At 41.1% G+C, this 27,506-nt stretch overlaps 1 protein-coding gene across 1 annotated transcript in view; it reads left to right on the top strand.

The window, feature by feature from the left end:
* Nucleotides 1–27,506, top strand: part of CTNNA3 (catenin alpha 3) — a 491,060-nt gene that overhangs the window by 28,652 nt on the left and 434,902 nt on the right. The window contains exon 5 of the mRNA XM_030487065.1: nucleotides 4,612–4,731. Coding sequence (XP_030342925.1) covers nucleotides 4,612–4,731 — 120 coding nt within the window. The remainder of the gene's footprint in view (nucleotides 1–4,611; nucleotides 4,732–27,506) is intronic.

Raw genomic sequence — 27,506 nt, 5'->3', positions numbered from 1 at the left:
AATATAAGCAGCAAGCTGTCAGTTACACAAACCAGGAGAAAATAGTGATGAAGTCATATTTATCTGGACTCACTTGGTCCTAAGCTTTATACAAACTGTTTGCATAACCCAGATATAAGGAGAGAGGGAGTGAAAGAAATAGGGGTTATTTTGAATGAGTAAGACTTTCAGATGGATTTTTTTTCTGGTTTGGTTTAACATACATAGTATGAAAGTTATTATATACTAATTTTTTGTAAAAATAAAAAATGGTAGAATTTTGAGATAAATTCCAGATGAAGTTATTTGTATGCGTAAAGCTTGGGGAGATCTGTGATACAAAGGTGTTTTGTAGCATGTGTTAACATGGAATGCATGAAGTTGTCTGAAGTACAACAGAGTTTGAGAAATCTATATTGTGTCTGTGATAAAGTTTGAAAATTGTTTTGGGAAAGTTGGAAGGTGGACTATTAGAAAAGCAGATGCCTATTTTAAATTAGTATTTGGACTACGTAAATGGACTAGGACTCCATTGGAGTAAAATTTCTTTGAACCTATGAGGGAAAAAAAAACATTGCTAGATTGTTTCATTCTGATGAGTTATTACTGTGTTTTGCTTCTACAGCAACACTTACTCAACACTGAAGTGTAGTGCTTATAAGAGAATAATATGGAAGTGGTGTCCTGAAATTTCCTTCTATTGAGCACTACTCTTGGAAGGCGTATTCTAATTGGTAAAATAACCTTGGAAAATCAGTTTCTCTTGACCGATTATTTATTGGCAGTGTAGTAATGAAGTCAGTGTAATGTAGAAAGGCTTTTCTGATCAACTGTTTGTATCTCAAGCATGCACAGATCATTCTGATGTAGAATTTTATTTTGTAACTTGCTCTTGCCTTGGGAGGCAGAACTGAGGAAATGCATGCAAAACAAGCAGTATCCATTTTATCATCAAAATGCATGTCTTCAGACCTTCTTAAAATGAAAGCAAAACCATCTGATACTTTCTGAATAGAAAAAGCTGTGCGATCTGCTCTTTATAAATGTCTCCAAACAGCCACATTGTCCATTCCATTACAGCAGAATATTGGGAGGGCAACTATTTTCTCATGTGTTCAGTAATTGGAATTTAAGAGAGATTTTGATTTTTTTTTTTCCCCCAACCATATCTCCTGATGATTTAAAATATTACATTTATTAGATTTAGTCTTTTAAAGAAGCAATACATTATTAAAACAGGAAGGTATTTTTAAATGAATGGCTTTGTTATGCCAGAATGGAAATAAAATTTGCTCCTCGTCCTTAATTCAACTTCTATTAATCCATATGAAAATAAAGAGAAATATTTCACAAATGGGAAAAATAGTGCTATTTTGCTGCTCTGCACAGTGGAAGATAACAATATTGAAATTCTGAAAGGTAAATTAATTTGAATGAAGAGCAAACATAGCAAATTTTAACTTAAGTAGTATAAAAATTTTAGTATGGTTTCCTGGTTTGCTGTCGAAACATTATGCAACCACTCTGTTTATGCCTCAGCCTTCTCTTTGAACTCATTGCCTCATTTCCGTTATATATGAGAGGAAAACAGAAATTCCAAGATTCCTGAAAATAGGTAGATGGATAGTGGAGAAAAAAACCAAAAAGGCTGCATCTGGAGTATATAAAGACACCAGAGGATTCTCAGCCTTTATAAAGATCTTTACTGCAGCAGAATCCTCAGTCACAGCTCACATCTCTTCTTTGACATTACAGTGAATAAGCTGTGAGACTGTAGGAAATTTGTCCTGATGCTTACACTCATACTTATTGTCGTGGTTTAAGCCCAGCCAGTAACTCAGACCCATGCAGCCGCTCTCTCACTCTCTCCCCTTCTTCCCACCCAGCTCCCAGAAGGATGGGGAGGAGAATTGAAAGAATGTAACTCCCATGGGTTGAGATAAGAACAGTCTGGTAGCTAAGGTATAATACAAACCTTCTACTGCTACCACCAGTAATAATAATGATAAGGGAAATAACAAGGGGAGAGTATACAATTGCTCACCACCTGCTGACCAATACCCAGCCCGACCCGAGCAGTGATCTGGCCTTCCAGGTAACTCCCCCCAGTTTATATACTGGGCATGACGTGCTGTGGTATGGAATACCCCTTTGGCTAGTTTGGGTCAGGTGTCCTGTCTCTTTCCTCCCAGTTTCCCCTGCCCCTCTTCCCTGGCAGAGCATGAGACTGAGAAAGTCCTTGATCGGAGTAAACATTACTTAGCAACAACCGAAAACATTGGTGTGTTATCAGCACTGTTCCCAGACTAAAGTCGAAAACACAGCACTGTACCAGCTACTGGAGGGAAAAATGACTGCTACAGCTTAACCCAGGACACTTACTAATTAGATTAGATCATTGTCTGAGAGGAGGTTCCCATACTAATCAGGAGCATCATGTTTATGAAGAGGCCATATTAATAACACTCATCCATCCATATTTGGGATGTTCATAATTGTCAGAGTTTTGATGGTATTTGTTGCTCCAAGATGGCTGAAATGGGACTGTGGGAGTTGCTCCACTTAGTTTGACATCCATTGTGTGTTGATTTCCAGTCGGATAAGCATGCAACCCTCGTTCAGCGATGTCTTGACAGTGCACGTTCAGGACATAGCATCTGATTTGCTATCCGCCTTGTGTGTTTTAGTGCCAGGGTGCTTGGCTCTAGTTTTACAGTTGTTGATTTTTTTTTTCTTTTTTACATTTTTTTTTTTTAATTGTGAGAGGAATGTTGTAATTTTCATGAATGCAACATAATGTACTTGTGTCAGTCTTGCTATTCACCCAAAAATGGTGGTTCACACTAATAGCAGAATGGCACAGAAAGATCCAGATGTGATTTTAAGTTTAACATGTGTTCTGAAAAGCTTTGTATGTCCAAGCACACTTTTCTGGTTTCATGTTGATGGCAGTGAAAAGAGCATGTGTATGTTTTCTTAAAATTGCTTGTTTGTTTATTTACTTTTGAGTTAAAAAGAAAAAAAAAAAGATATTCCTTACATCTAAAGACAGATTTCTTCTAAGTGGATGTCCTGGCCATTACTCATCTATTTTATTAAAGTATATTACCCGTATAATTACACATTTGGTTTGTATTTACTCATCCTCACATGCTGGTTCTTATATCTGTTTTCAGAGAGCTAAATACATTATTAATATTTAAGTTGCTTCAGGACATAAGGAAGTGAGTGAGCTTTCTAGTAGAGTTCCTGCCAAAGGAAGAATCGAAGCTACGGTATTAAGTACATCCTTAACAGGATGATGCTGCTGCTTCTACAACTGTACTGTAGTCTAACATGCTGATGATTAAAAAACAAAGAAGCAACCTCAAAAAAAAAAAAGACTACCTTATGTCCACTTAGTGAGTTTAGGACTCATTAGAGACCTTTTCCTTGTATTACTCAACCCCATTACAGGGTGCAGCAGCTTTGGGGTAATTTCTGGAGATGTGTGTCGTGGTTTGGAGTTGAAGGTGTATGATGAACTTGTATATTATGAGCCGTTTCTTACACACTTATATATAGAGAGTGCTATGGATAGCTTTTGGTCAGCTTAAACTGTACTAGGGTCATGCTTGCAGATGTAAATAATTTGCTTCCACAAAGAGGGATATTCTGGAGTGGAACCAGTGAAAACAAGCATTCCAGATCAGGGCTTTAAGAGCAACTCTGGAGCAGAGAAAATCTGAAAACAACAGATCCTAGGAAAAGTGAAAGATAATGAAGTCAAACAGAAAAGAACAAGTCTTGCATTTTTGTTTTGTCGTTTATATTGTCACCCATGTTGTTACAGAATTCCATGAAGTATACTTGGGGTGAGAAAGCTTTCTTTTAATTTTTGATAGCATACATTTTAAATGCAACTAGAAAGTCTCCAGCTAATCTCTAGTGGTGCTGAATGAGGTATAGTAAGGTAAATTACAAGTAGATATAAACACTGCCTTAACTTCCATCTTGGATATGAGAGCAGTGAGACTGAAATAAAGGCTGCAACATGGCAAACAAGAAGTGCTAACTTGCCTGAAGATCCAGGATGTAATTCTCCGTTGTTATCCTTGAGGAATTACCTAGTGGCTGTTCAACACTGTATACAACTTGGGCTTGATCTCAGTCAAATGCCTACAGTGTGAGCCACACTGTGGAGCAGTGGTCTGCACTACCTGTCAAGTCTCTTGTCAGCTTTTTAAAAGGACTGAAGATTAGTGAATGAGGAGTTCATGGCCTCTATAAAGTTGCATGTGCTTTTATTAGTTGAATTTTTTTTAAAAAAGCTTGGCATTTTTTTTTTTATTTTCATCCTGTAACATGGCATAGAAAAAGAACTAACCTTTAGAGATTGTGTTGACTGCTGCTATTTTGTCTTACGCAAGTCTGAGCTATAAAGTTAGAGGATTTAATTTAAACAGGGCATTTGTACTATGCTTTGAATTTTGGGATTGATTTCAAAATGAAATTGTAAGAATGTCTAGAAGGTCGTATACCCAAGAGGTGACACAGCTCCATAACATGAGTATTTAGTAGAATAAAATCCTAATGCAGCAGAAAATACAGCAACTGTGTGAATGACTTTTTTTTTTTTTTTTACCATCACAGTTTCAAAGAACATTTGAATCTTTAAGAAATGTATCCAGTAAATCTGATCTACAGAAAACCTACCAGAGGTTTCGAAAAGATCTGGAAAATCTTGATTATTTGGCATATAAGCGTCAGCAGGTAAGAACATGGAAAACTGATGTGTTTGTAGAGTTATTGTTCTGTCAGTAGGGGTTTATGGTTTGTATAATGTCATCAGGTAAGCTAGTAGGAGGGGTGACAGTTCTATTTAATGCATATGATGTTGAACTGCATGGGTTTTGATTTGTCAGTAGAGAGATAGGTAAAGCAACTAAGTGAGACTTAGCAGACTATTAAGCTTTGCATTAACATGTTTTGTTTTGTTGGCTTTTTTTGGATGGGGTTTTTTTTTTTTTTTTTTCAATTAAAGGGCATAAAAGTACTGTTTGGATTTTTTTACTTGAAAAATGAACGAAGTCCATGCACGTTAATGGAATCAAATATTAACCATGTATGTAAATCACTAATTTTTTCTTCTTTAGAAATGAATTTGAGGCTAGATTGCATACACTCTGAAGTGTATGCAGTCCTTGACTTGTGCTTGCAAGGTCAAGGTGAAATAGAATTAACATGCATTTAATGTTGGATGTATTTTCTGTCACTAATGCGTGGCTTCTGTGAAAATGTCAGCTTTCATAATAGGTCTTCACTTCTTTGTGTTCTTGGTAAGATAACACTTTGCCTCTTTCAGAGAATATTGATGAAATACTCTTAACATTTCTATGTGGTGGTTGTTTTGGTTTGTATTTTTCTGAATTCTGTCGCTTGGTGTCAGTGTTGTCAAACGTCTTTTGCTTGTGAGCAGCTCACAGTTGTTTTTATCAGGTAATTGATTAGATAGTTAAAAATTAGGAAAGGGCTCAGGGCCAGATGGTATCTGAACACATGAATATTTGATTATTGAGATAGGCAGGTCAGGAAACAATTGGCTTGGGTGAGTTTCATTGTGGTAGGAGATGTTACTCTGGTAGCACTAAGCATAGTTCTTTGTGCCCTTTGACATGGGGCTGCCAGCAACCAGAAGACAATGTTTTAACAGGCAACTAATGTGTGTTTACGTTATCCGATCTCATAATTGCGTCAAACATAATGAATGTCACATCTGCAAGGGCTTGGAGTGTGTTTCTAAACCAGGGAAGTGTAAATTCTATAATTATTTCTCAGGCTATCGTCGCACTTTATTTGGGCTAGTTTTCTCCAGTCTGAATTCCCACTCAGGATTTTGCAAAATTCCATGTTATTTGAAGTGATATATGTCTGTTTTTCTAGCAGACTCTGAATATGCTTCGATAACATACTTCATTTCACCTTGAGCAGGGCATCTTTTCTCCTATTGTCATGTCTTCACTACCCTTCCCATCTCAATACTTTGCGCTTTCAAGCCATTTGGAGAATCTGAACATCCTTATTTAATGTCAGGCATGCATATGTCTCCCCATGCTGTTTCTGCTCTATATTTAACTGTGTTGGCAAAAGCTTTTGCATTTGGAGGTACTAAAGGTGTATTAAGTGTAATATCACTTCCTGCTTTTCTTTAGTAGTATTTTACCTGGTTTTGATACTGATATTTTCATCTCAATAGAGCTTGCTGGAGAATCTGCAGTGAGAGATTTGAAAAGCTGCCATATCTGTTTATTATAAAAGATGCTTTAAATTGTGTTATCTTTTGAAAAGGAAGTGAGTTTTCTGTGAAAAGGTTAAGATTTGGTTTGGTTACTGTGCAAAAATCACAGACCTGGATTGGGACTGAAGCTGTTTTGAGTCTATGACATTTGTATATGAGTTTGTGGAGCGTGCGCATTTAATTGATAATGACTTATATGATCTCTTAATAGATTAAGGGTGTATTCATAGCCCCACTGGCAAAATGTTGAGTCACACCCACCTATTTGGAGACAAACAATTGTATACAATATGAATGTGAATCCATTAATGGTAAAGTAAGTGGTTTATGTAGTCAAAGTAACAAATATTGCTTTTGAATGAAATATGGATACCTGTTTCTGTCCTTATTTTTTAGACAAGAGATATAAAGTGCAATATAGCAGTGTAATTATTCAGTGATGAAGTTTACAGGGCAGATGGGAAATTGAAACTGTGCTTTTTAAAGGAAGTTTAAAATGGCCTACATTGACTCTGATTTATAAATATGGACCAAACTTCTGTAAGTGGTAGAAGTATGCAAGAGACAAACATGTTTGGGATGATGGTTCATATTAAATAATTTTTAACTGGCAGTTTTCAGAATGGGGTAAAAGGTCTTGAGTTTTCAGATAGCCAGCAGATTGCCAACAGAAATGTCTCTTTAGAATGTGCAGTGAGGTCAAGAATTCAGTTCTGGCTTTCTTTATACAAAACCCCCAAAGCTGTTAGCATATCTTGGTCAAACCTCGCAGAGCTTTCAGATTCTAATTTTGCAAATAGGCAGAGTGTATGTATAAGCTGGCATGGAACCTGTCAGGGTGGCTAAATTCTTTGGTACAGGGGAGGAAGATGGGAAGTTTTTGGAGTTGGAGACTTCAAAATATTGCAAAGGAGGGGGCCTACAAGGGTGCTGGGGAGGGACTCTTCATTAGGGACTGTAGTGATAGGACTAGGGGTAATGGGTTAAACTTAAACAGGAGAAGTTCAGGTTAGATATAAGGAAGAAGTTCTTTACTGTGAGGGTGGTGAGGCACTGGAATGGGTTGCCCAAGGAAGTTGTGAATGCTCCATCCCTGGCAGTGTTCAAGGCCAGGTTGGATGGAGTCTTGGGTGATATGGTTTAGTGTGTGGTGTCCCTGCCCATGGCAGGGGTGTTGGAACTAGATGATTTTAAGGTCCTTTCCAACCCTAACTATTCTATGATTCTATGAACTTTGTGGATGACATCTGGTGGTGTGGTCAAGAAGCCTGAATGATGCTCTTCACCATTCTGTGTCCCAAATAAAATATGAAATATTGAATCGCATCTATATGCCCTGTCTAGTTACTGTTGCTGTCTGTGAACTCCCATCATATCCAAGTCTGCTCCCAAATATATTGCTGCGTGTTGGAGCTTTCCTTCTTACTGTTGGTTAGTGGAACACACATCTCCATCTTTACAGACTTCCCATGCTTTTCTGAGAGAGATGGCTTATTAGCCAACTTAGTTTAAAGTACATCTAACTTGGGCCAGATGAAGATAAAATACAAATAAAACATTTATACTCAATAGTGGAATGTAGGCCGACCCCTTGCAAAGGATGATAAATGTTAAGTGAGCTTTACATTTAACATTGTTTTGTATGAACCTAAATATGAACAGTGCAATGTGAATATTTAGAGGTAAAATAAGGTAGGGCAAAATGGTAAAGCACTTTGGGATAAGAGGAAACTCAGTGATAGATCCCTATCTATCTCAACACTCTTCTTAGGATTCTGTAGCAGGTGCACACTTCCATTTTTATTACATAGGACACTGTTCCTGTTGAAGGGAAGTTGTCTATATATATATATATGTCCATATATGTATGTTCAGCTGGAACAATACTGGTTTAAGGCCATTCATTGTAATGATCTTACTGTAAGCTCATTTCAGGATGTTGGGCATGGCTACAATAAAAATAGAATTATAACCATATTTGGTGGTATTTAGCGCATGTCAAAGTGAAAAACTACTGCTGCTGCTGCTGTTCTTAGTTTTAACTTCGTGTTAACAGTGCTTTTAGGATGCCTGTAGCAGTGCTGGCTGTAATTTGAAGACACTTAGGTTTTCCCTAGAAGTCTTCAGCAGTGTGGTAATCTAACAGTTGACAACAGACCTTTAGTATATGAACACACACAAAAGCAGTATCCTGTTGTAAAGGTATGTTAATTTAAGGTTTGCTAATTTGATTTTGATTGTTTGCCCTCAAGCTAATTGTGTGTTAGAGGACTAAATCTATGTGAAACGATTTTGGTTATTTCATTTTAAAATATTTTTAGGGTTGCCTCCTGATGATTGTTGTATCTAGAAATGATTTAAGAAGTTGCTTTAGAAACTGAAGGAATTGAGGGCTCCATCAAAGATATTTGTGGGGCACACAGTAATTTACTTATGGGAAATAATGCTTCCAGGAGATGAAGCAGAGCCCTTAACCTGTTTTACTTTAGAGCAGTCCATCATTATCAGTATTGCGGTTGTCTTCATGATCATACAGGTCAAATTTACATTTTCAAAGTCTTAATTTTGGAATGAAGACTTGTTTCTACAGTCCAATGGTATTTCTCTTTGTTAAAATGGAATAAGTACATTTTTATTCTCTACCTTTAATTGTTCACTTTGCTTTTTAAGATTGCATTTTGTTGAGCCTGTGTTGTGGTTTAACCCCAGCTGGCAGCTAAGCGCCACATAGCCGCTCGGTCTGGTGCGATGGAGGAGAGATTTGGAAGAGTAAAAGTGAAAAAACTTCTGGGTTGAGATAAAGACAGTTTAATAAGTAAAGCAAAAGGCATGCATGCAAGGGAAGCAAAACACGGAATTCATTCACTACTGCCCATCGGCAGGCAGGTGTTCAGCCATCTCCAGCAAACCAGGGCTCCCTCAGGCGTAATTGTTACTTGGGAAGATGAAACATCATAACTCTGAATGTTATTCCCTTCCTTGTCCTCGTTTTCCCCTCAGATTTATATGCTGAGCATGACGTTATATGGTATGGGATATCTGTTTGGTCAGTTGGAGTCAGCTGTTGTGCACCTCCAGCCTGCTTCCTGGTGGGGTGGGGCAAGAAGCAGAAAAGGCCTTGGCTCTGTGTAAGCGCTGCAGAGCAATAATAAAAATATCCCTGAATTACGAACACTGTTTCCAGCACAAATCCAAAACATAGCCCCATACTAGCCACTATGAAGAAAATTGTAAAACCCCATCCCAGCCAAAACCATGACAGCATGAGATTTGTTCAGCAAAGTGTTCTACTCCAGAAACTGGAGACAAGTTTTCAAAAGAGATCCATCGCCTATCAACCGGCTTGTTTTGGTTGTGGGTTTTTTTTTTTCTTGTGTGTGTATGACAAACAGTTTAAAAAGTATGCTGAAATTTGGTGGGAGTTCAGGGTAGAGGTGAATTATTTGTTGTCAAGAAAACAAGCATTATGATGGAAAACTTGAGGAGCATAGTCATTGGTAGCTTGTCTGGAAAAGGTTATGGCTTGGAAAGATCACGAATAGAGGCACTTTAACTAAATCTCTTTTCTAGTACCCAGAAGTGTGACAAGATCCAATGGATGGAAGTCTGGAAAGTTAAAACCAGAAAGCAAATGAATGTTTTTGAGAATAAACTACTGAGATGGCTTAGTTAAGAGCTACAGTACATTAATCATTGCTTGTAGCCTTTATATCCATAATCCATGCCTTTCTAAAAGATGTGCAGCAACTGAGATGCAAATCAAAGGGCATAAAAGTTTTTAAGGCTTATGCTATTGAGAATATTTTTGAATGAGAATATTTTTTTCCCCCCTAGACTTAAGAATGACAGTATATTTTGGTTGCGTATTTGAGAATAAAGCTAAAATTACATCTTTTGAATTGTCATCCTGGATTAATAAATGGGTGAGTTTGTTTACTTTTGTATTTACCACTCTAACACTCTCTATTCTTCTGCAGGGTTGGACGTGTTGAATTCATGTTCAGGAATTTTTAAACAAGCATAGCACTTCAGGGTATGGACATGTAGGTGTCTGATTCCCATATACTTTTCTGAAGATGCCTTCTTTCCTTTCCTTCTTTAATATTTAGCCAAGCTATATAAATTATAAAAAGAGAGCATAGATTGTATTTCCAGTATTTTAGCTTATTATCTCCCCTTGACATAAGAACAACGATCTGTTATGTTGTTGTGTAATTAAAATAATTGATTTATGCATTCATTAAAAGCAAACAACAAATCAGTCTCAGTAGCTAAGAGAGTAAAAAGTTATGACAATTCTGTTTCCAGCCACCTGACATGTCTTGGTAGTTCTATGAGTATATACTCTGTAATGTAGCCATTGCTTCTGTGTGTCACGTGGATGAAGAGGTTTTTCTTTCCCCTGCTCTGCTAAAAGTGCTGATATTCCCCTGGTTACAATTTTTTAGTATGTATTCAGGGTGGTGGGGTGAAAGACTTTGCATCCCCCATCAACTTTGCCACTGCACGCAGCATAGTTTTATAGCTGAGGTCTTCATTTGGATTTTTCTCTAGTGCTAGTCTTGCATGATTTTAAGCTGCAAGCAGTTTGTATCTATCTCCTTGTGTGTAATCAAATAATAAGGAAAATAACATGAGACATGGTAGAGAATTTCCTTAGAAAAACAACTCTCTGGCAGCTTCTGTGTGGGGTTGTTTTGGTTGGTTTTTTTTTTTGTGTGTGTGTGTGTCTCATGATATGGGGACCTGGTGTGCTCGCTGTGCCAGCTGTACAAGGAGTAGGAGGGAGGTTTTTCTGGTCTTCTGCTAGGTACAGCTTTTAATTGTAAAAATCTGAGCATCAGAATTATATAAAATAGACAAGAAACCTTAGGTGGAAAACAGGAATTATAGTTGCATAGTTGGTCACATGTGCATCCTAAGTGCCTGATAGCTGCTCTGCGTTAATGCCAAAGGTACCTGAGGCCTTCGGAAGGCTTCGGAATCCAGCCTAATGTTAGTCAATGTGATGAGGGAATAACAAGAAGTTGATTTTTTAGTAAGTAATTAAAAGCACTACTACAGAGGGGTACTCTGATTTTAAAAAGGTATTGAAGCTTCTGAAACTATCAACAAACTGACAAACTGAAGAATGGGTGGGACTCCTGTTTTGGATCAATAAAGGTGTATCCAGAACTCAAAGCGAAGCCATTTGCACTTGATTACTTTTTCCACAGCTGTGATAAATGGATGAAACTTAAAAAAACAGGGAGGTATATTTTTCTCTTCCAAATCTAAAAGTAGGCACTCAAGTCTTGCTGAAAGTCCAGTCATGAAAGTAAAGGCATAACTGTCTTGCATGGCTTTGAAATATTCTTATGTGAGCTACTGTAAACTGTGAGCTACTGTTTTGGAATTTGGGGGAAATGGACAGAATTCTGGTTTATCTTGCATCCATAATGAGAATTATGAGAAATAATCTCTTTCCCTCTTTCATATAGTCTGTGGAGGATATAAGTAGTTAGTATGTAAAGCAGTCAGCCTCCAAGATATGAAGAGTTGAACTATTACCTGAATGCCTGTGGCAAAAACCTCTTAAAACTTTGATATTAGAAGGCAAATAAAAAAAATGGAAGTTCAGAAACAGGAATAAAAACAGTGGTGCTGTAAAGAGGTTGAGATAGATATGAGGGGTTTATTTAAACCTGCTTCTCACTTTCTTGAGAAAACAGGAGGTGACTTGTAGGGAGCTTGGCACTTGAACAGAAGGCTAAAAAGGCTCCCCACCACTGGTCTTTCCAAAGCTCAGTTTGTTGCTGTTTATATGAAACTGAGTTACCATTTACCTGCACCCAAAATGTCCTCAGTTTGGGGAAAAGATTCCAGTCTAGTCTTGTCTCTGATAAATGTATCTAAAATGTCTTGGGAGCCAAGGACAGATGATGCATCATCATTGGCTCCCAAGTTTAACCATGGAATGCCCAGGTAATTTAAAAACAAACAAACAATACAAAATTGAGTATAACAGTGGGAAGGAAATGAGATCTTCAGCTAGGAATTAAATTACAGTAACAACTAAGTAACGCTAAAAGGGCACGACTTAAAAAGCTGATAAAGAATTTTGAGTGCATGACATGCGGGACTTGCAAACACCACTGATTTTGTACCTGAACATTTGGTATGGTATCGTATATGTGTCCTATATGAGTTTTGATGTGTATGTATTTTATTTCAGTAGTGTTTGGTGGCTTAGGTTAGAACACTAGTCTTTCGGTAGACTAGAAACAGTTTTTCTTTTTTCGTTTGTGTGGGTTTTTTTTGGTTTTTTTTTTGGGTTTTTTTTTTTCTTAAATGAAAGATATTGATCCTTGGGATGACATGTTTAATGCACAACAAAACCAGAATTTGTGGAGTGTAAGTGAGGTCAGAGTCTAAAGAGAATGGTACTTACTGATGCAATGATAACTGTTAGTATGGCAATTACAGCATTCTGTTAGGTGGCAATGTCCTCTCAAGGAGCGAATAAAACTGCATTTTTTGTAGAGCAGGAATGAGGTGAGACTTCATGAGGAAGAAATCATTTGGGGATAATAGTTTTAGATTTCTCAGGAGAGTTTATTAAAGAAAGAAAAAGCATGCAAAGTATTTGTCAAGTGTATTTTAACATTTGACATCACTGATAAAGCAGAGTTAAGTAGTATAACTCTGTGTCGTGGTTTGAGCCCAGCCGGTAACTCAGAACCACACAGCCGCTCGCTCACTCCCCCCCCCCTTCTTCCTCCCCCCGCTCCCGGAGGGATGGGGAGGAGAATGGGAAGAATGCAACTCCCACGGGTTGAGATAAGAGCAGTCCCGCAACTAAGGTATAACACAGAACCACTACTGCTACCACCAATGATAATAACGATTAGTGAAATAACAAGGGGAGAGGATACAATTGCTCACCACCCGCCGACCGATACCCAGCCCGACCCGAGCAGTGATCTGGGCCTTCCGGGTAACTCCCCCCGGTTTATATACTGGGCATGACGTGCTGTGGTATGGAATACCCCTTTGGCTAGTTTGGGTCAGGTGTCCTGTCTCTGCTTCCTCCCGGCTTCCCCTCCTCCCTGGCAAAGCATGAGACTGAGAAAGTCCTTGGTTGGAATAAACATTACTTAGCAACAACTAAAAACATCGGTGTTATCAGCGTTGTTCCCAGGCTGAAAGTTAAAAAACACAGCACTGCACCAGCTACTAAGCAGGAGAAAAATGACTGCTATAGCTGAACCCAGGACAGTATCCACCCCTTATTCCATACCATTCACGTCATGCTCAGATCCCACATCTCTCAGCACACCATCACCCCTGTCCCATATATACACATATATATACACCCACACCCACACACAGAGAAAGATATCGTTCCCTAGTCCATGGACCAATCCCTGTAAAATTGCTGAACTCATCCAGTCCATGATGTCAGGTTCCATCTCTTGTAATAGTCTTTCAGGGCAGGAGGGACGGTACATGGTGTTGGGTTGTTGCCTGCTGATGATACCGCCAAACTCATCTGGTCACTGCTGAGCTCATTTGGTTTCCTCAAAATTCATTCTTTGTTGAGGTGATGATCGGAGGGAAGTCAGGGTCAATGGCTGGTGACCTGAAGATATCTAGCTGGTGGGCTATAAAAGTGTTATAGAGCAGGCAACAGCGTACAATTGAGTTCATTGGCTGTTTTCCCCCAAAATCAAATCCCCTTGAGGTACACATCGGACTTCCCCATCTTCCCGCATTACCCACCAAGTATATCCAGGTCCCTGAGCAAAAGCAACCCCACGAGTGGGTTTGCCTTTACCTGAAGCAGGAATAACCCAGACTGTCTTCCCCAACAAATTCTTTATGTGCACCACAGGAACTTTATCCCCCTCTACGGTACGTAAAAGTTCTGATTGGGCTGGGCCAGCCCTGTTGGCAGATCCCCTACTGTTGACCAACCAGGTGGCTTTTGGTAAATGTGTATCCCAGTGTTTGAAAGTCCCACCACCCATTGCTCTCAGTGTAGTTTTTAACAGCCCATTGTACCGTTCGATTTTCCCAGAGGCTGGTGCATGGTAGGGGATGTGGTATACCCACTCAATGCCATGCTCTTTGGCCCAAGTGTCTATGAGGTTGTTCCGGAAATGAGTCCCATTGTCTGACTCAATTCTCTCTGGGGTGCCGTGTCGCCACAAGACTTGTTTCTCAAGGCCCAGGATAGTGTTCCGGGCAGTGGCATGGGACACAGCGTATGTTTCCAGCCAGCCGGTGGTTGCTTCCACCATGGTAAGCACATAGCGCTTGCCCTGGCGGGTTGGTGGGAGTGTGATATAGTCAATCTGCCAGGCCTCCCCATATTTGTACTTCAGCCATCGTCCTCCATACCAGAGAGGCTTTAACCGCTTGGCTTGCTTAATTGCAGCACATGTTTCACATTCGTGAATAACCTGGGCAATAGTGTCCATCGTTAAGTCCACCCCTCGATCACGAGCCCATCTATATGTTGCATCTCTGCCTTGATGGCCTGAGGTGTCATGGGCCCACCGGGCTAAAAATAATTCACCCTTATGTTGCCAATCCAAGTCCATCTGAGCCACTTTAATCTTAGCAGCTTTATCCACTTGCTGGTTATTCTGGTGTTCCTCAGTGGCCCGACTCTTGGGTACATGAGCATCTACGTGGCGTACCTTCACCACCAGGTTCTGCACCCGAGCAGCGATATCTTGCCACAATGCAGCAGCCCAGATGGGTTTACTTCTGCGTTGCCAGTTGCTCTGCTTCCATTGCTGCAACCACCCCCACAGGGCATTTGCCACCATCCATGAGTCAGTATAGAGATAAAGTACTGGCCATTTTTCTCGTTCAGCAATGTCCAAGGCCAGCTGGATGGCTTTCACCTCTGCAAATTGACTCGATTCACCCTCTCCCTCAGCAGTTTCTGCAACTTGTCGCAGGGGACTCCACACAGCTGCCTTCCATCTCCGATGCTTTCCCACAATACGGCAGGACCCATCAGTAAACAAGGCATATTGCTTTTCACTCTCTGACAGTTCATTATATGGTGGGGCCTCTTCAGCACGCGTCACCTCCTCTTCTGGTGACATCCCAAAATCTTTGCCCTCTGGCCAGTCCATGATGACTTCTAGAATTCCTGGACGACTGGGATTTCCTATTCGAGCTCGTTGTGTAATTAGTGCGGCCCACTTACTCCATGTAGCATCAGTTGCATGATGTGTAGAGGAGACCCTGCCTTTGAACATCCAGCCCAGCACAGGCAACCGGGGTGCCAGGAGGAGCTGCGCTTCAGTTCCAATCACTTCTGAGGCAGCTCGAACCCCTTCATAGGCTGCCAGTATCTCTTTTTCAGTGGGAGTGTAGCTGGCCTCGGATCCTTTATATCCCCGACTCCAAAAGCCAAGGGGTCGACCTCGAGTCTCCCCTGGAGCTTTCTGCCAGAGGCTCCAGGTAGGACCATTCTCCCCAGCTGCGGTATAGAGCACATTTTTCACATCTGGCCCGGCCCGGACTGGTCCAAGGGCTACTGCATGAACTATTTCTCGTTTAATTTGTTCAAAGGCTTGTTGTTGCTCAGGGCCCCATTTGAAATCATTCTTCTTCCGGGTCACGTGGTAGAGAGGGCTTACAATCAGACTGTAATTTGGGATGTGCATTCTCCAGAACCCCACAACACCTAAGAAAGCTTGTGTTTCTTTCTTGTTAGTTGGTGGAGACATTGCTGTTATCTTGTTGATCACGTCTGTGGGGATCTGGCGGCGTCCATCTTGCCATTTTATTCCCAAAAATTGAATCTCCTGTGCAGGTCCCTTGACCTTATTCCGTTTTATGGCAAAACCGGCCTTCAGCAGGATTTGGATTATTTTCCTCCCTTTCTCAAAAACTTCTTCCGCTGTATCACCCCACACGATGATGTCATCAATGTATTGCAGGTGTTCTGGAGCTTGCCCCTGTTCCAGTGCAGTCTGGATCAATCCATGGCAGATGGTAGGGCTGTGTTTCCACCCCTGGGGCAGTCGGTTCCAAGTGTACTGGACGCCCCTCCAAGTGAAAGCAAACTGTGGCCTGCATTCTGCTGCCAAAGGGATTGAGAAAAATGCATTGGCAATATCAATTGTGGCATACCACTTGGCTGCCTTTGACTCCAGTTCATACTGAAGTTCTAACATGTCCGGTACGGCAGCACTCAATGGTGGTGTGACTTCGTTCAGGCCACGATAGTCTACTGTTAATCTCCACTCTCCATTAGACTTTTGCACTGGCCATATGGGGCTATTAAAGGGTGAGCGGGTCCTGCTGATCACTCCTTGGCTCTCCAGTCTGCGGATCAGCTTATGGATGGGAATCAAGGAGTCTCAGTTCGTGCGATATTGCCGCCGGTGCACTGTTGTGGTCGCAATTGGCACTTGTTGTTCTTCGACCTTCAGCAACCCCACAACAGAAGGATCCTCTGAGAGACCGGGCCAGGTGGACAGCTGCTTAATTTCCTCTGTCTGCAAGGCAGCGATACCAAAAGCCCATCTATACCCTTTTGGGTCTTTGAAATACCCTCTCCTGAGATAGTCTATGCCAAGGATGCATGGAGCCCCTGGACCAGTTACAATGGGGTGCTTTTGCCACTTCCTCCCAGTCAGGCTGATTTCAGCTTCCAGCATAGTTAACGCTTGGGATCCTCCTGTCACTCCAGAAATAGAAATGGGTTTCACCCCTTGATACCTTGATGGCATCAGAGTACACTGTGCGCCGGTATCTACTAGAGCCTTATACTTCTGTGGGACTGATGTGCCAGGCCATCTGATCCACACAGTCCAGTAAACCCGATTATCCCTCTCCTCCACCTGGCTGGAGGCAGGGCCCCTCTAATAGTGATCACAAAATTCTCCACTTCTGTCTTGTAGAAAGGGATTAGTATTCCTTATCACAGGAGCTGGAGTAAAATCAGCTCTTTCGCTCCATCTGGGAAACTGCTCGCCAGAGACTGGAGCAGCAGCTTTCCTGGGAGGATCATCCTTGACCATTGTTCTCCTCTTCAGTTCACGCACCCGTTGCTCCAGAGCTGAAGTAGGTTTTCCATCCCACTTTCTCATGTCTTCTCCATGATCCCGCAGGTAAAACCATAGGGTGGCCCGTGGCGTGTACCTCCTATATTTTCTTTCTCGAGCAGTAGGGCGCCTTCTGTTGATAGCTGAGACATGGGTTGGTACGCGTGGAGAGCTGGATAGATCGGATAAATCGTCTCTCAATTGTTTGAACTCCTGGGACAGTTTTTCCACAGCTGAAATGATGGAAGGGGTGAGATTGTCTTCGAACTCTCGGAGTTGACGAATCAGGAAATCCACTGTTGGTGATACTCCGTCATTCCAGGTCATTGATGCCAATGTGTGGGCATACGATGATGGCGCACTCCGTGTAAGTTTCCGCCACATGGGTCGTGTACATTCGACTTCATCTGGGTCTACGGATGTGTTCCTGGAATCCGGCCTACGATAGATCATCTCTATAATGGCTGATTCCCTCAGGGACTGGATGCCTTTCTCTATCGTGGTCCAGTTGGCTGAGCGATTCGTAATATCGTCTTTGTAGGGAAACCTTTCCTTCACAGCTGCCAGGAGCCGCCTCCAAAGACTGAGGGCTCGCTTCTCTCTTGCAATCGCTTTGTCAATTCCTCCTTCCTTAGCAAGTGATCCCAGCTGCTTGGCTTCCCTACCTTCTAGTTCATGACCGTCGGCCCCATTGTCCCAGCACCGGAGCAACCAGGTGACAATGTGCTCCCCTGGAAGACGGGTGAAATCTTTTCGCATATTCCGTAGTTCGGTTGAGGTCCGGGGTCGAGAAGTGACCTCTTCTTCTTCTTCCTCTTCCTCTGACCCACGTAGTAGTGACTCTTGTTCAGGTGCTGTTGCATATAGTAATGGCACTGGGTCTTCATCTTTCTTCGCTTCGCGGGTTGCTCTTTGTGCCTTTCGTTTGCTTTTGCTTACAGGGGCAACAGACATTGTCACAAACTGGACATTTGGTTTAGCTGCAGTGTTTGTCACTGTGGTTGGAGTGGCTGCAGTGTCTGCCACTAGGATTGGAGTGGTTGCAATGTCTATTGCTGGGGTTGGTGCAGCTGTTGCGCTTGGGAGTTGAGTAACACCAACAGCTGCATTATCTGTTGCTGTCGGGGTTTGAGTAGCTACTGTGCTTGTCACTGGGGTTGGTGTAGCTGCAGTGCTTGGAGTAGCCATATTGTCTGTTGCTGTCGGGGTTTGAATAGCTACTGTGCATGTCACTGGGGTTGGTGTAGCTGTGGTGCTTGGAGTAGCTATATTGTCTGTTGCTGTCGGGGTTTGAGTAGCTACTGTGCTTGTCACTGGGGTTGGTGTGGCTGCGGTGCTTGGAGTAGCCACATTGTCTGTTGCTGTCGGGGTTTGAGTAGCTGTTGTGCTTGTCACTGGGGTTGGTGTAACTGCTGTGTTTGAAGTTGGAGTAGTTGCGTTGTCTGTTGTGGTCAGGGTTTGAGTAGCTGTTGTGCTTGTCACTGGGGTTGATGTAGCTGCTGTACTTGGAGTAGCTGTGTTGACTGTTGTGGTCAGGGTCTGAGTAGCTGCTGTGCTTGTAGTTGGCATAGCTGCGTTGTCTGTTGCTTTGCCATCAGATCCAGAGACATTTATTTCCCTTTGAAGGTGCTGGATAGTGTTGAGCAGGGCTCTGTAGGCATAGGCCAAGCCCCAGCACGTTGCCAAAATTTGTCCCTCTCTGGTATAACCAGGACGAGAGCACACCTCGTTTAAGTGTTTTACTAGTTTTTCCGGATGTTGCACTTGTTCAGTGGTGAAGTTCCAAAGCACTGGAGGGGCCCACTGGCCTAGGTACTTGCCCATACTATCCCACACACCCTGCCACTCATAACTGTCCAGCCTCAGGGAAAATCTCCTGGTGGTCCTCCTATATCGTCGTCTAACCCTAGACCAGATTCGAACCTGATACTGCTGAATTTTTGACATTAAATGAAATAGGATGTTCCTACGACGGGATGGCCGTGGGTAAAACATACTCCGTATGTGTGCCAACATGCTGATCCCCAGCACAATCAGCAGGCAGGTTTCAAGGGTACTCAAAGGCCATCTAAAACCTTCAGAACTCTCAACTGCTGTTGCAAATAGGCTGGTGGGGGAACGGGGGGTGAAAGAGAATGCTTCCTTCGTAAGTTTACCCCCCGAGGAGAAAAAAAAAGATATGCAATTGCTAAAATATTTCATTATATACCTCCCAATGTATAGTGGTGATGGCCACGCTGGAAGCACAAACCAGACCAGTTTCATGATCAATGAGTCTATTGTATTACAAGTCATTACCATGAAGTACAGTGAAACAAGAACCTTAGCCCAGGCCCCCCAGCCGATAAACGCTAAAACAGCAAATAGTGGCTGTAAGTAAGGTACAACATGCTGAAACTCTGAGATCAAGCGCAACACGTCTGAGAGCCAAATAATCACCATTGTGACGAGTAGTAACAATGAATGCTTATCACAAATATGATTAAACACACTCTGGTCAGATCTGTCGTTATCTCAACCTTTCGTGCCCCACGTTGGGCGCCAAAAAGAACTGTCGTGGTTTGAGCCCAGCCGGTAACTCAGAACCACACAGCCGCTCGCTCACTCCCCCCCCCCTTCTTCCTCCCCCCGCTCCTGGAGGGATGGGGAGGAGAATGGGAAGAATGTAACTCCCACGGGTTGAGATAAGAGCAGTCCCGCAACTAAGGTATAACACAAAACCACTACTGCTACCACCAATGATAATAACGATTAGTGAAATAACAAGGGGAGAGGATACAATTGCTCACCACCCGCCGACCGATACCCAGCCCGACCCGAGCAGTGATCTGGGCCTTCCGGGTAACTCCCCCCGGTTTATATACTGGGCATGACGTGCTGTGGTATGGAATACCCCTTTGGCTAGTTTGGGTCAGGTGTCCTGTCTCTGCTTCCTCCCGGCTTCCCCTCCTCCCTGGCAAAGCATGAGACTGAGAAAGTCCTTGGTTGGAATAAACATTACTTAGCAACAACTAAAAACATCGGTGTTATCAGCGTTGTTCCCAGGCTGAAAGTTAAAAAACACAGCACTGCACCAGCTACTAAGCAGGAGAAAAATGACTGCTATAGCTGAACCCAGGACACTCTGTTTCATGTTGATGTTAGATGAATCTGTGCTGCATGCTGAGCTCCCACTGGCCACCTTTAAAAAACAGTGATTGATTACCCTGACCTGATTTAATCAGCTGCTAATAACCCATGTTATCCTAATGATTCCTGTCCCACAATCCCTCAATGCTATGGTTAGTGGTGACACTAGTTTCTCCTTGCTGCCTCCCATTTATTTGCAAATGTTGACCAAAAGTATTGGCTATTCCCTAGCTAGGACTTTTCAGAGTGCAGTTTTAAGAGACCTCAGATCTACTGCTGTAGATACGACTGAGGAAGTAAGGAGTAAAGTGGAAGGAAGTAAGTATGGTGAAAAGGGACAGGCAGATTTTCAGTGATGAACCAGTTCCAGGTGATAGGTTGAAGTGGACACCTTTAATTTCACTCTGCTGCTCCTGTTCTCCAGCAGCACTTCACTGGTGGTTATGTACTAGTAATAAAAAAAGGCATTTTGCAGCTAGTGTACCGTCTTTTGAAATAATAGTAGCTTTTAATTGGTCTTCAGGTATAATCCATAGCAGTGTATGTTTTAATTATTTAGCCCTAATCAAAGATGTGGGAAAGCAGATAATTTCTTCAGATACAATCTGCTCTACAAGCAGGTGTGTCCTTGCTGAATCTTTTTACTACATCTTAATTTATACCCACCAGTGGTTCAGAATGTGGCTGTTACAATTGCTTGCAACATCAGTAAGCATATAGTGGATTAGGCAAAGTGATGAATAAAGCAGGATATTGTGTAGCAGAGTAGAATTTTAATTATGGAAAAATGGTCAGAAGAACCACTCCCACACAAGCCAGAATTTGCACTTATTTATCTTTGGTTATATCAAGAAAATACAGTGCAAATTTAGGATGATGCAGAGATTCAAAGCAGAAACATTCAGTGCTTGAAAGAGAAGCAAAGTGATTTAGAATTAATTTGATTAAGTCTGTGAATCTTCTTCCTTCAGCCTTTCCCAAGGCAAACCTATTTCTAACTTTAAGGTGGTATTGGATTTTCCTGAGCAGGGACTGTAAGATCAGGCTTTCTAGCCTAATAATTAGGATTTTAAAAGAAACAGGTATTCTCTAAGCTGCCGAAGATGCAATGACATTAACTAGATTTAGGTGCGTATATTGGGAATCTAGGATTAGAGAGTGGTTTGACAAAGTGACTACTTGCTGTTGTTTCAATGGTAACTTTTCCGGCCTAATAATTCGAGTTTCTCACACTTGCAAGGAAGACAGAAATAAAGAGCATCTGATATGGAGGAATAACTGTGGGTGGGACAGATAGAGTGCTCCCAAGTAGATTATATGATTTAGCAGAGAGTAAAGATGAAATAATGAATCTGTGTATTAAAATGCACGAAGGAATAATTCCGTGCTACAAAGCCCAGACTCTCTGAAATGGCAGTCATTAGCTGTGACATTTCTGGTACAGATAACTGCTGGAGTTGGTTGGATTTTTTATTAAAAAGTTACATTTGGGTATATATATGTTTTTTTTTTAAGAGTATGAGATGGACAGACTGACTGACTTCTATCCAAAAATAGAATTTGCTCCAAATTCAGATTAAAGTTCCTATTCTATCTGATTTATAAGGCTTATACCAACATGGTCTAGTGAGTTTGATCTTTGTAATTCTGGGTAATGTGTCTTTTCTCTTGGCAAAGATTTTTCAAAGTGCTTCATTTTCTGGTCCACTGCAAAATGGGAAAAGTCTTGAAATTCATGGGATGATTTTAGAATTACAAGTGGTCACCAGCACTTCTGAGGAACAAATACAGGGGAAATCAATGTGTGGCTGAATTAACATTATGCCTAGTGATCCAAAGTGTTAATTAGTTTAAACAGAAGATTTTTTTTAAAAATTGGATTGAAACCAGCTAAAGACAAAGTTCTTGGTACACCAGCCTATTAGCTGTAAAAATATAACAGCACTGAAGTAATCATTTTGGTAGAATTCAGCCAGTCTTGGAGAAATTCCATTCTTTGACCTTTGAGTTATCAAAAGTATACTTTCATACCTCCAAATGCCAATATCAAACAGGCATCTTTTGCTGTGGACTTTGCAAATCAACACATTTAAACTGTTTCAGCATGGTCTAATATTTTATAGCACCACAAAGAATTGCACTATCTTTTCTGAAAGTTGTCTGGGTTTGCTTTCTTTTGATAATAGTCACGGCAGTCCAAGTTTACCTGAAAATTCCTGGGCAGTCAGTATGGGTCTGCATTCTGGGATACCACATGGGGTTTCTAGGCAGTTTCTGTAGCTGGAGAGATACTACCTTTTCTGGAGAAATGAGACAACACAGTGCAGTGGCTGCAGGCTCCTGCTTAGTTCAGAACACGGGGGTAATTGAAGTACTATTTCCTTACAGATACAAAATTGCACTGATCTTGTTGCAGTGAGAGGCAGCTTGCTTCTCTGGCCATACAGTGCATCAGATGATTGACAGTGGTTTGCCTCCGGGCTGATTTGCTGGGCTCCTCTGAGCCCCTTATATATGTCCAGGATACACACAGACTGACACACACAAGCTGCGTTTCTGTGTGGCTTGTCCACTTTATGAGCCACATCTGAACTGTAATCAGTGCAAATTTTGTCATCTGTACATGATCAGCTTCTTATTTGTGAATTCTCTCCGTAATGGAGAATGAGTAACACATTTTAAGAAAAAGCCCTGGGTGAGTTTATGGTGCTTAATAAAATAATCCCCATGTTAGACAAATGGCTTTGAGGTATGCAAAGTTTTTAAGAGTAATTGGAAATGTTAAGAAAGCAGTGGCTTGAGAAGCATATCTAAACCAGGCATACGTCAAGTTTATGTGTCATGTTTTCTGATTCATGGAAGCTCTTCTGAATAAAAGATTACATTTTAGTAAACTTCTGTACTGAGGAAATAATGAAGGATCATAAACAATCCCCTTTGCAGGGGACTTCTTTTATACTGTCCAATTAATACTTTGTTTTGTCCGATCTCTGTTACAGTCAGTATCAATAGATCTATATAACCCAGGTGATGTATGGAGACCATGTTAGGTTGTCTACCTTTTATTTTGTTGACTTCAATATTTAGTTTCTACGTTCTGAACTGACTTTATTTATACTGGTTTAAATGTGAAGTAGTTTCAGCAGTTTAATAGTGTTATAAACTTACACTAATATAGCTAAGGTCAGAATGTATTCTAATTGGACAAGAGCAATATCAGTAAATGAAACGTTTTAAAACTAAATTGCCTGCCTCTTACTTTGAGGCCTGGCTTTGTTTGCTATTTTCACACAATTTATGTGAATTGTATTCAGAATGAGCATTTAGAAGGCACAGCAGTATTAGTACTGTATAATTCACTTTGAGATAATGGAAGAACTTTTAAAAATTGTCTGTCTTTGGTGGCACGTGTAGACTTATTCCACAGATACTTTCTATGCAGAGAGTCCCAAGGTGGAGGGGGTGTGTGGTGTTTTTGGAGTATGTGTAGTTGTAATTTTCCTTCCTTCCTGACTAGTTTTTTTGTTCAGGAGAGACACAAAGCATTCTGCCTTTTAGAAGAGACCAAAGAATAGTGGAATCGAGAGGTCTCTATAACAATTTCCTTTATTTTAGCACTCCCAGCTAAAATAAAAATTCTTTGACGTGTTCCAGGAGATATCAAGCAGTATTTTTTCTTTTTTTTCCTCTTGTTTATTTTGTTTCTCAGAAATACTGTTCCTCCTGAAATCCTTTGTGGTAATTTCTGTTAATTATACTTAGTCCTATTTTGGGGAAGAATTTATCAGCAGTAAGCTTTGCATGGAGTAGTGTAAACTTAAGCAATACACAGCTGTGAGCACCACACATCTCCTTTGCAAATCAGTGTGAACTTCATGAATTATATCCTTTACTTTTGGAATAAATAATAACCTACTAGAGAAGATACTAAAATATTCTGTGTGTTCAGGAGTCATTGAGAGTGAGCTTAGCAACCAGGAAAAAAATGGATTTGATTGGTGAATCTTGGTTACTGTATTTGTTCTGTTGATTTTTTCCTGTTTCAAGATACACAGGCAAAATAAATTTATTGAAACTTGTAAAAATTTTGCAATAGAAAGGCACTGATGCAAGTGTTAAAGGAAAAATAAATCTATGGTCATAGAGGAAGAAATGTAGTACTTTGAATTGTGATCTGCTCATGCGTATAAGGGAACAGCCTGGAGAAGAGAAGACTCTGGGGTAACCTTATTGTGGCCTTTTGGTTCCTAAAAGGGGCCTATAAGAAAGATGAGGTTTTTTAGCAAGGCCTGTTGCAATAGGATGAAGGTAATGGTTTTAAAGTAAAAGAGGGCAGATTAAGGCTGGATATGAGGAAAAAGATTTTAACAATGAGGGTGGTAAAGTATTGGAGCTGGTTGCCCAGAAAGGTGGTGGGCATGCCATCTCTGGACACTTTCAAGGCCAGGCTGGATGTGGTTCTGGGCAACCTCATCTAGTTGAAGATGTCCCTGCTCATTGCAGGGAGTTTGGGCTAGAGGACCTCCGAAGGTCCCTTCCAACACAAACTATTCTATGATTCTATGAACTGAATAGTAGCATCAGTGCAAGAGACATTGAAAGAGAGGATAAACAAATAATTGTGAAAGTACAAGCAAAGAGAAAATCAAGTACAGCATCAAACTTGATCACAATCATTGTTCGTGGTTGTTTCTCCTTTTAATTATTCTGGTCGAGTAGCTTCATACAGTCATAGAATGGTTTGCTTTGGAAGGGACCTTAAAGATCATCTAGTTCCAACTCCCTGATCTGATCCCATATATGATTATTTCATATATGTTTGAAGCTACATGAAGATTAAGGGGATTGTTTGTTGGAAACATTTGGTTATATATCCTTTCCTGTTTTGCAAAACTCCTGTTAGAATGGAGAGAACATTAGGGAGGGAAAAGTAGCAGCAGTAATACGGGGAGGGAAGATGGAGCAGAGAGAATCAGAGGAATTACCACTTCTTTCTTTTAAGTGCTGTTTTGGTTCAACTCCAAGTGTGCTTGTGGGTATGAAAGTTTGTATGGGGTTTCTTTGGTTGCCAACAAGAGCCATTTGCATTAGAGAAGTCTAAAACATTAGAAAAGTCTAAAGATAAGTGTAAATGTCACCAGAGAACCTTTGAGCTTTCAAGTCTAGGGCTTAGTGGGGGGAACGTCCTCTTGGAAAAAAGGCTGTGCCTCAGAACCATGGAAGGCCTGTGGTTGTGAACTCTGCAGGTCTTAAGACCTACTTCAGCTGTGCAGAGAAAGGTTGGGAATATTTTCTTTTCCCTCCTATTTTTTTAAATACCTTTTCCACTTCTATGAAAGAGTAAGTTATACAGTGTTTAGTATCTTTTAGTCCTTTTCCCTTTTTGCTAAACTGTGACATTCTACCTCAGGAGCAAAATACATTCTGTGGCTGTTTTTACTGAAGCAGTAGAACTTCTAGTTGTGAGCGCTGTATAACTTGTCTCAGAACCAGGCAAAGAAGGTCAAACCCTTCTATGTTCAAAAAGCCATCAGTCAGCCTAAGCATAAATGAGGTTATCACAACACTTGTCTCTATCATTCAAATAGTATTTTTCTTTTTTGCTTTTGTTTGCTTTCTTTGTGCCTGCTATGTTAGTTTCTAGTAAACAACAGCGTTGCATGCGTCAATGGGATTTTGATGGGATCCTGACTTCTAGTCTACACCCATCTCCCCCTGCCTTGATATGTTGTAGTGTTTGTCAGATTCTGAGTACTGGAAATGGATCATGAACTCGTCAGGAATCACTTCCAGCAAATAAAAGAGCTAAGCTCTTCTCTGTAGTCCTACTGTATTTATGCCAGACAATTTTGAACCTGGAGCTCTGCCAGTAGACAAGGTCCCTGCAGTCAGAAGCTTTCTTCCTTCTCTTTGGAAATTATATCATCTTTTATCATATGTTTAGATAAGAACCTTGGGGTAAAGATCCTGACATACCATACATATTGCACAATGCTAAAAGCATCCAGTGCTTAAAATAATCTAACTCTTCAAAAACTTCATCATAATGGTCTGGACAATGAATGTCAACAGGCTGTGCACTTGCCAGTTGTCTGGGTTTTCCTGGGTTTGCCCTTGCCATGGAGAATAGTTTTTCACACAGTGCTTTTGATTTTGGGATATGTCCTTCTGTTTCTCATTAAAAACCAGATGACAATGATTTATTTTTTTTTGAGACACCCTTTTTTCCCACCCCATATATATCTTCCAATTCTCCCTTACATCTTTATGTTCCTAAGTGATTGGTGTGTAAGAAAGGAGAATATTAGAACAAGAATTATGTAAAATAAATGTAACTAGACCACTACACCTGGAGAACTCTACTAACAAGGTGCTAATCTTAGTTGCAGAGATCATAGATGGACATGAGCAGCAGGATGTGTTACAGAATGTGGCTTGCTCAGGGGCGGTGTATACTGACTCCAAGCAAAGCACCAGTACTTTGCCTTGCTTTGTATAGATTTTATTCAGTTCTGTCCTTAAATGTGCAGTTATAGCCCCTGGTATCTCTACTATTAGTTGACTAGATTTTCAGAGCTGAGGCACAGGTCACTGTAAGCAATTGCTGAGATTGGCTGAATGAAGGGTTGTAGTATTCACATCCTCTGCCAGTGCTTCAGATTGTATCAGGCAGGGACGAAGTTCCTCGTGCATTCCTGTGAGGCTGGGTTGTTTCCATGTACCAGATTCGGCTTTTATTGAATCCCCTAAGACCCTGTGGAATGCTGCAGCATGCAGTTGTGTCTTGGCCTTTTGCCTTCCTTCTGTTCTTACACAGCTCACCAAAAAGGGCTGGCACTGTACTTTTTTCTGCATCCTGAAGCTGGGCTACTGTGCAGATCTGGGTGGATCTATTTAATGAGGGGACGTTCAGTGGTGCTAAAAATGTACTATGCTCCCTGTAGTATTTCATGTAGCCGGGAATGAGGGAGAAGGGTGGGCTTGCAAATATGCTCTATAAATTTCTGAGAGTGGGTGGAAGGGATGTCCTTCAGTGTTTTTTGTGACACAGAATGTGTCTACCTGCC

This window comes from Strigops habroptila, chromosome 5 (genome assembly GCF_004027225.2).
Source record: "Strigops habroptila isolate Jane chromosome 5, bStrHab1.2.pri, whole genome shotgun sequence".
Taxonomy (NCBI): domain Eukaryota; kingdom Metazoa; phylum Chordata; class Aves; order Psittaciformes; family Psittacidae; genus Strigops; species Strigops habroptila.
This window is presented reverse-complemented; position numbering and strand designations above follow the sequence as displayed.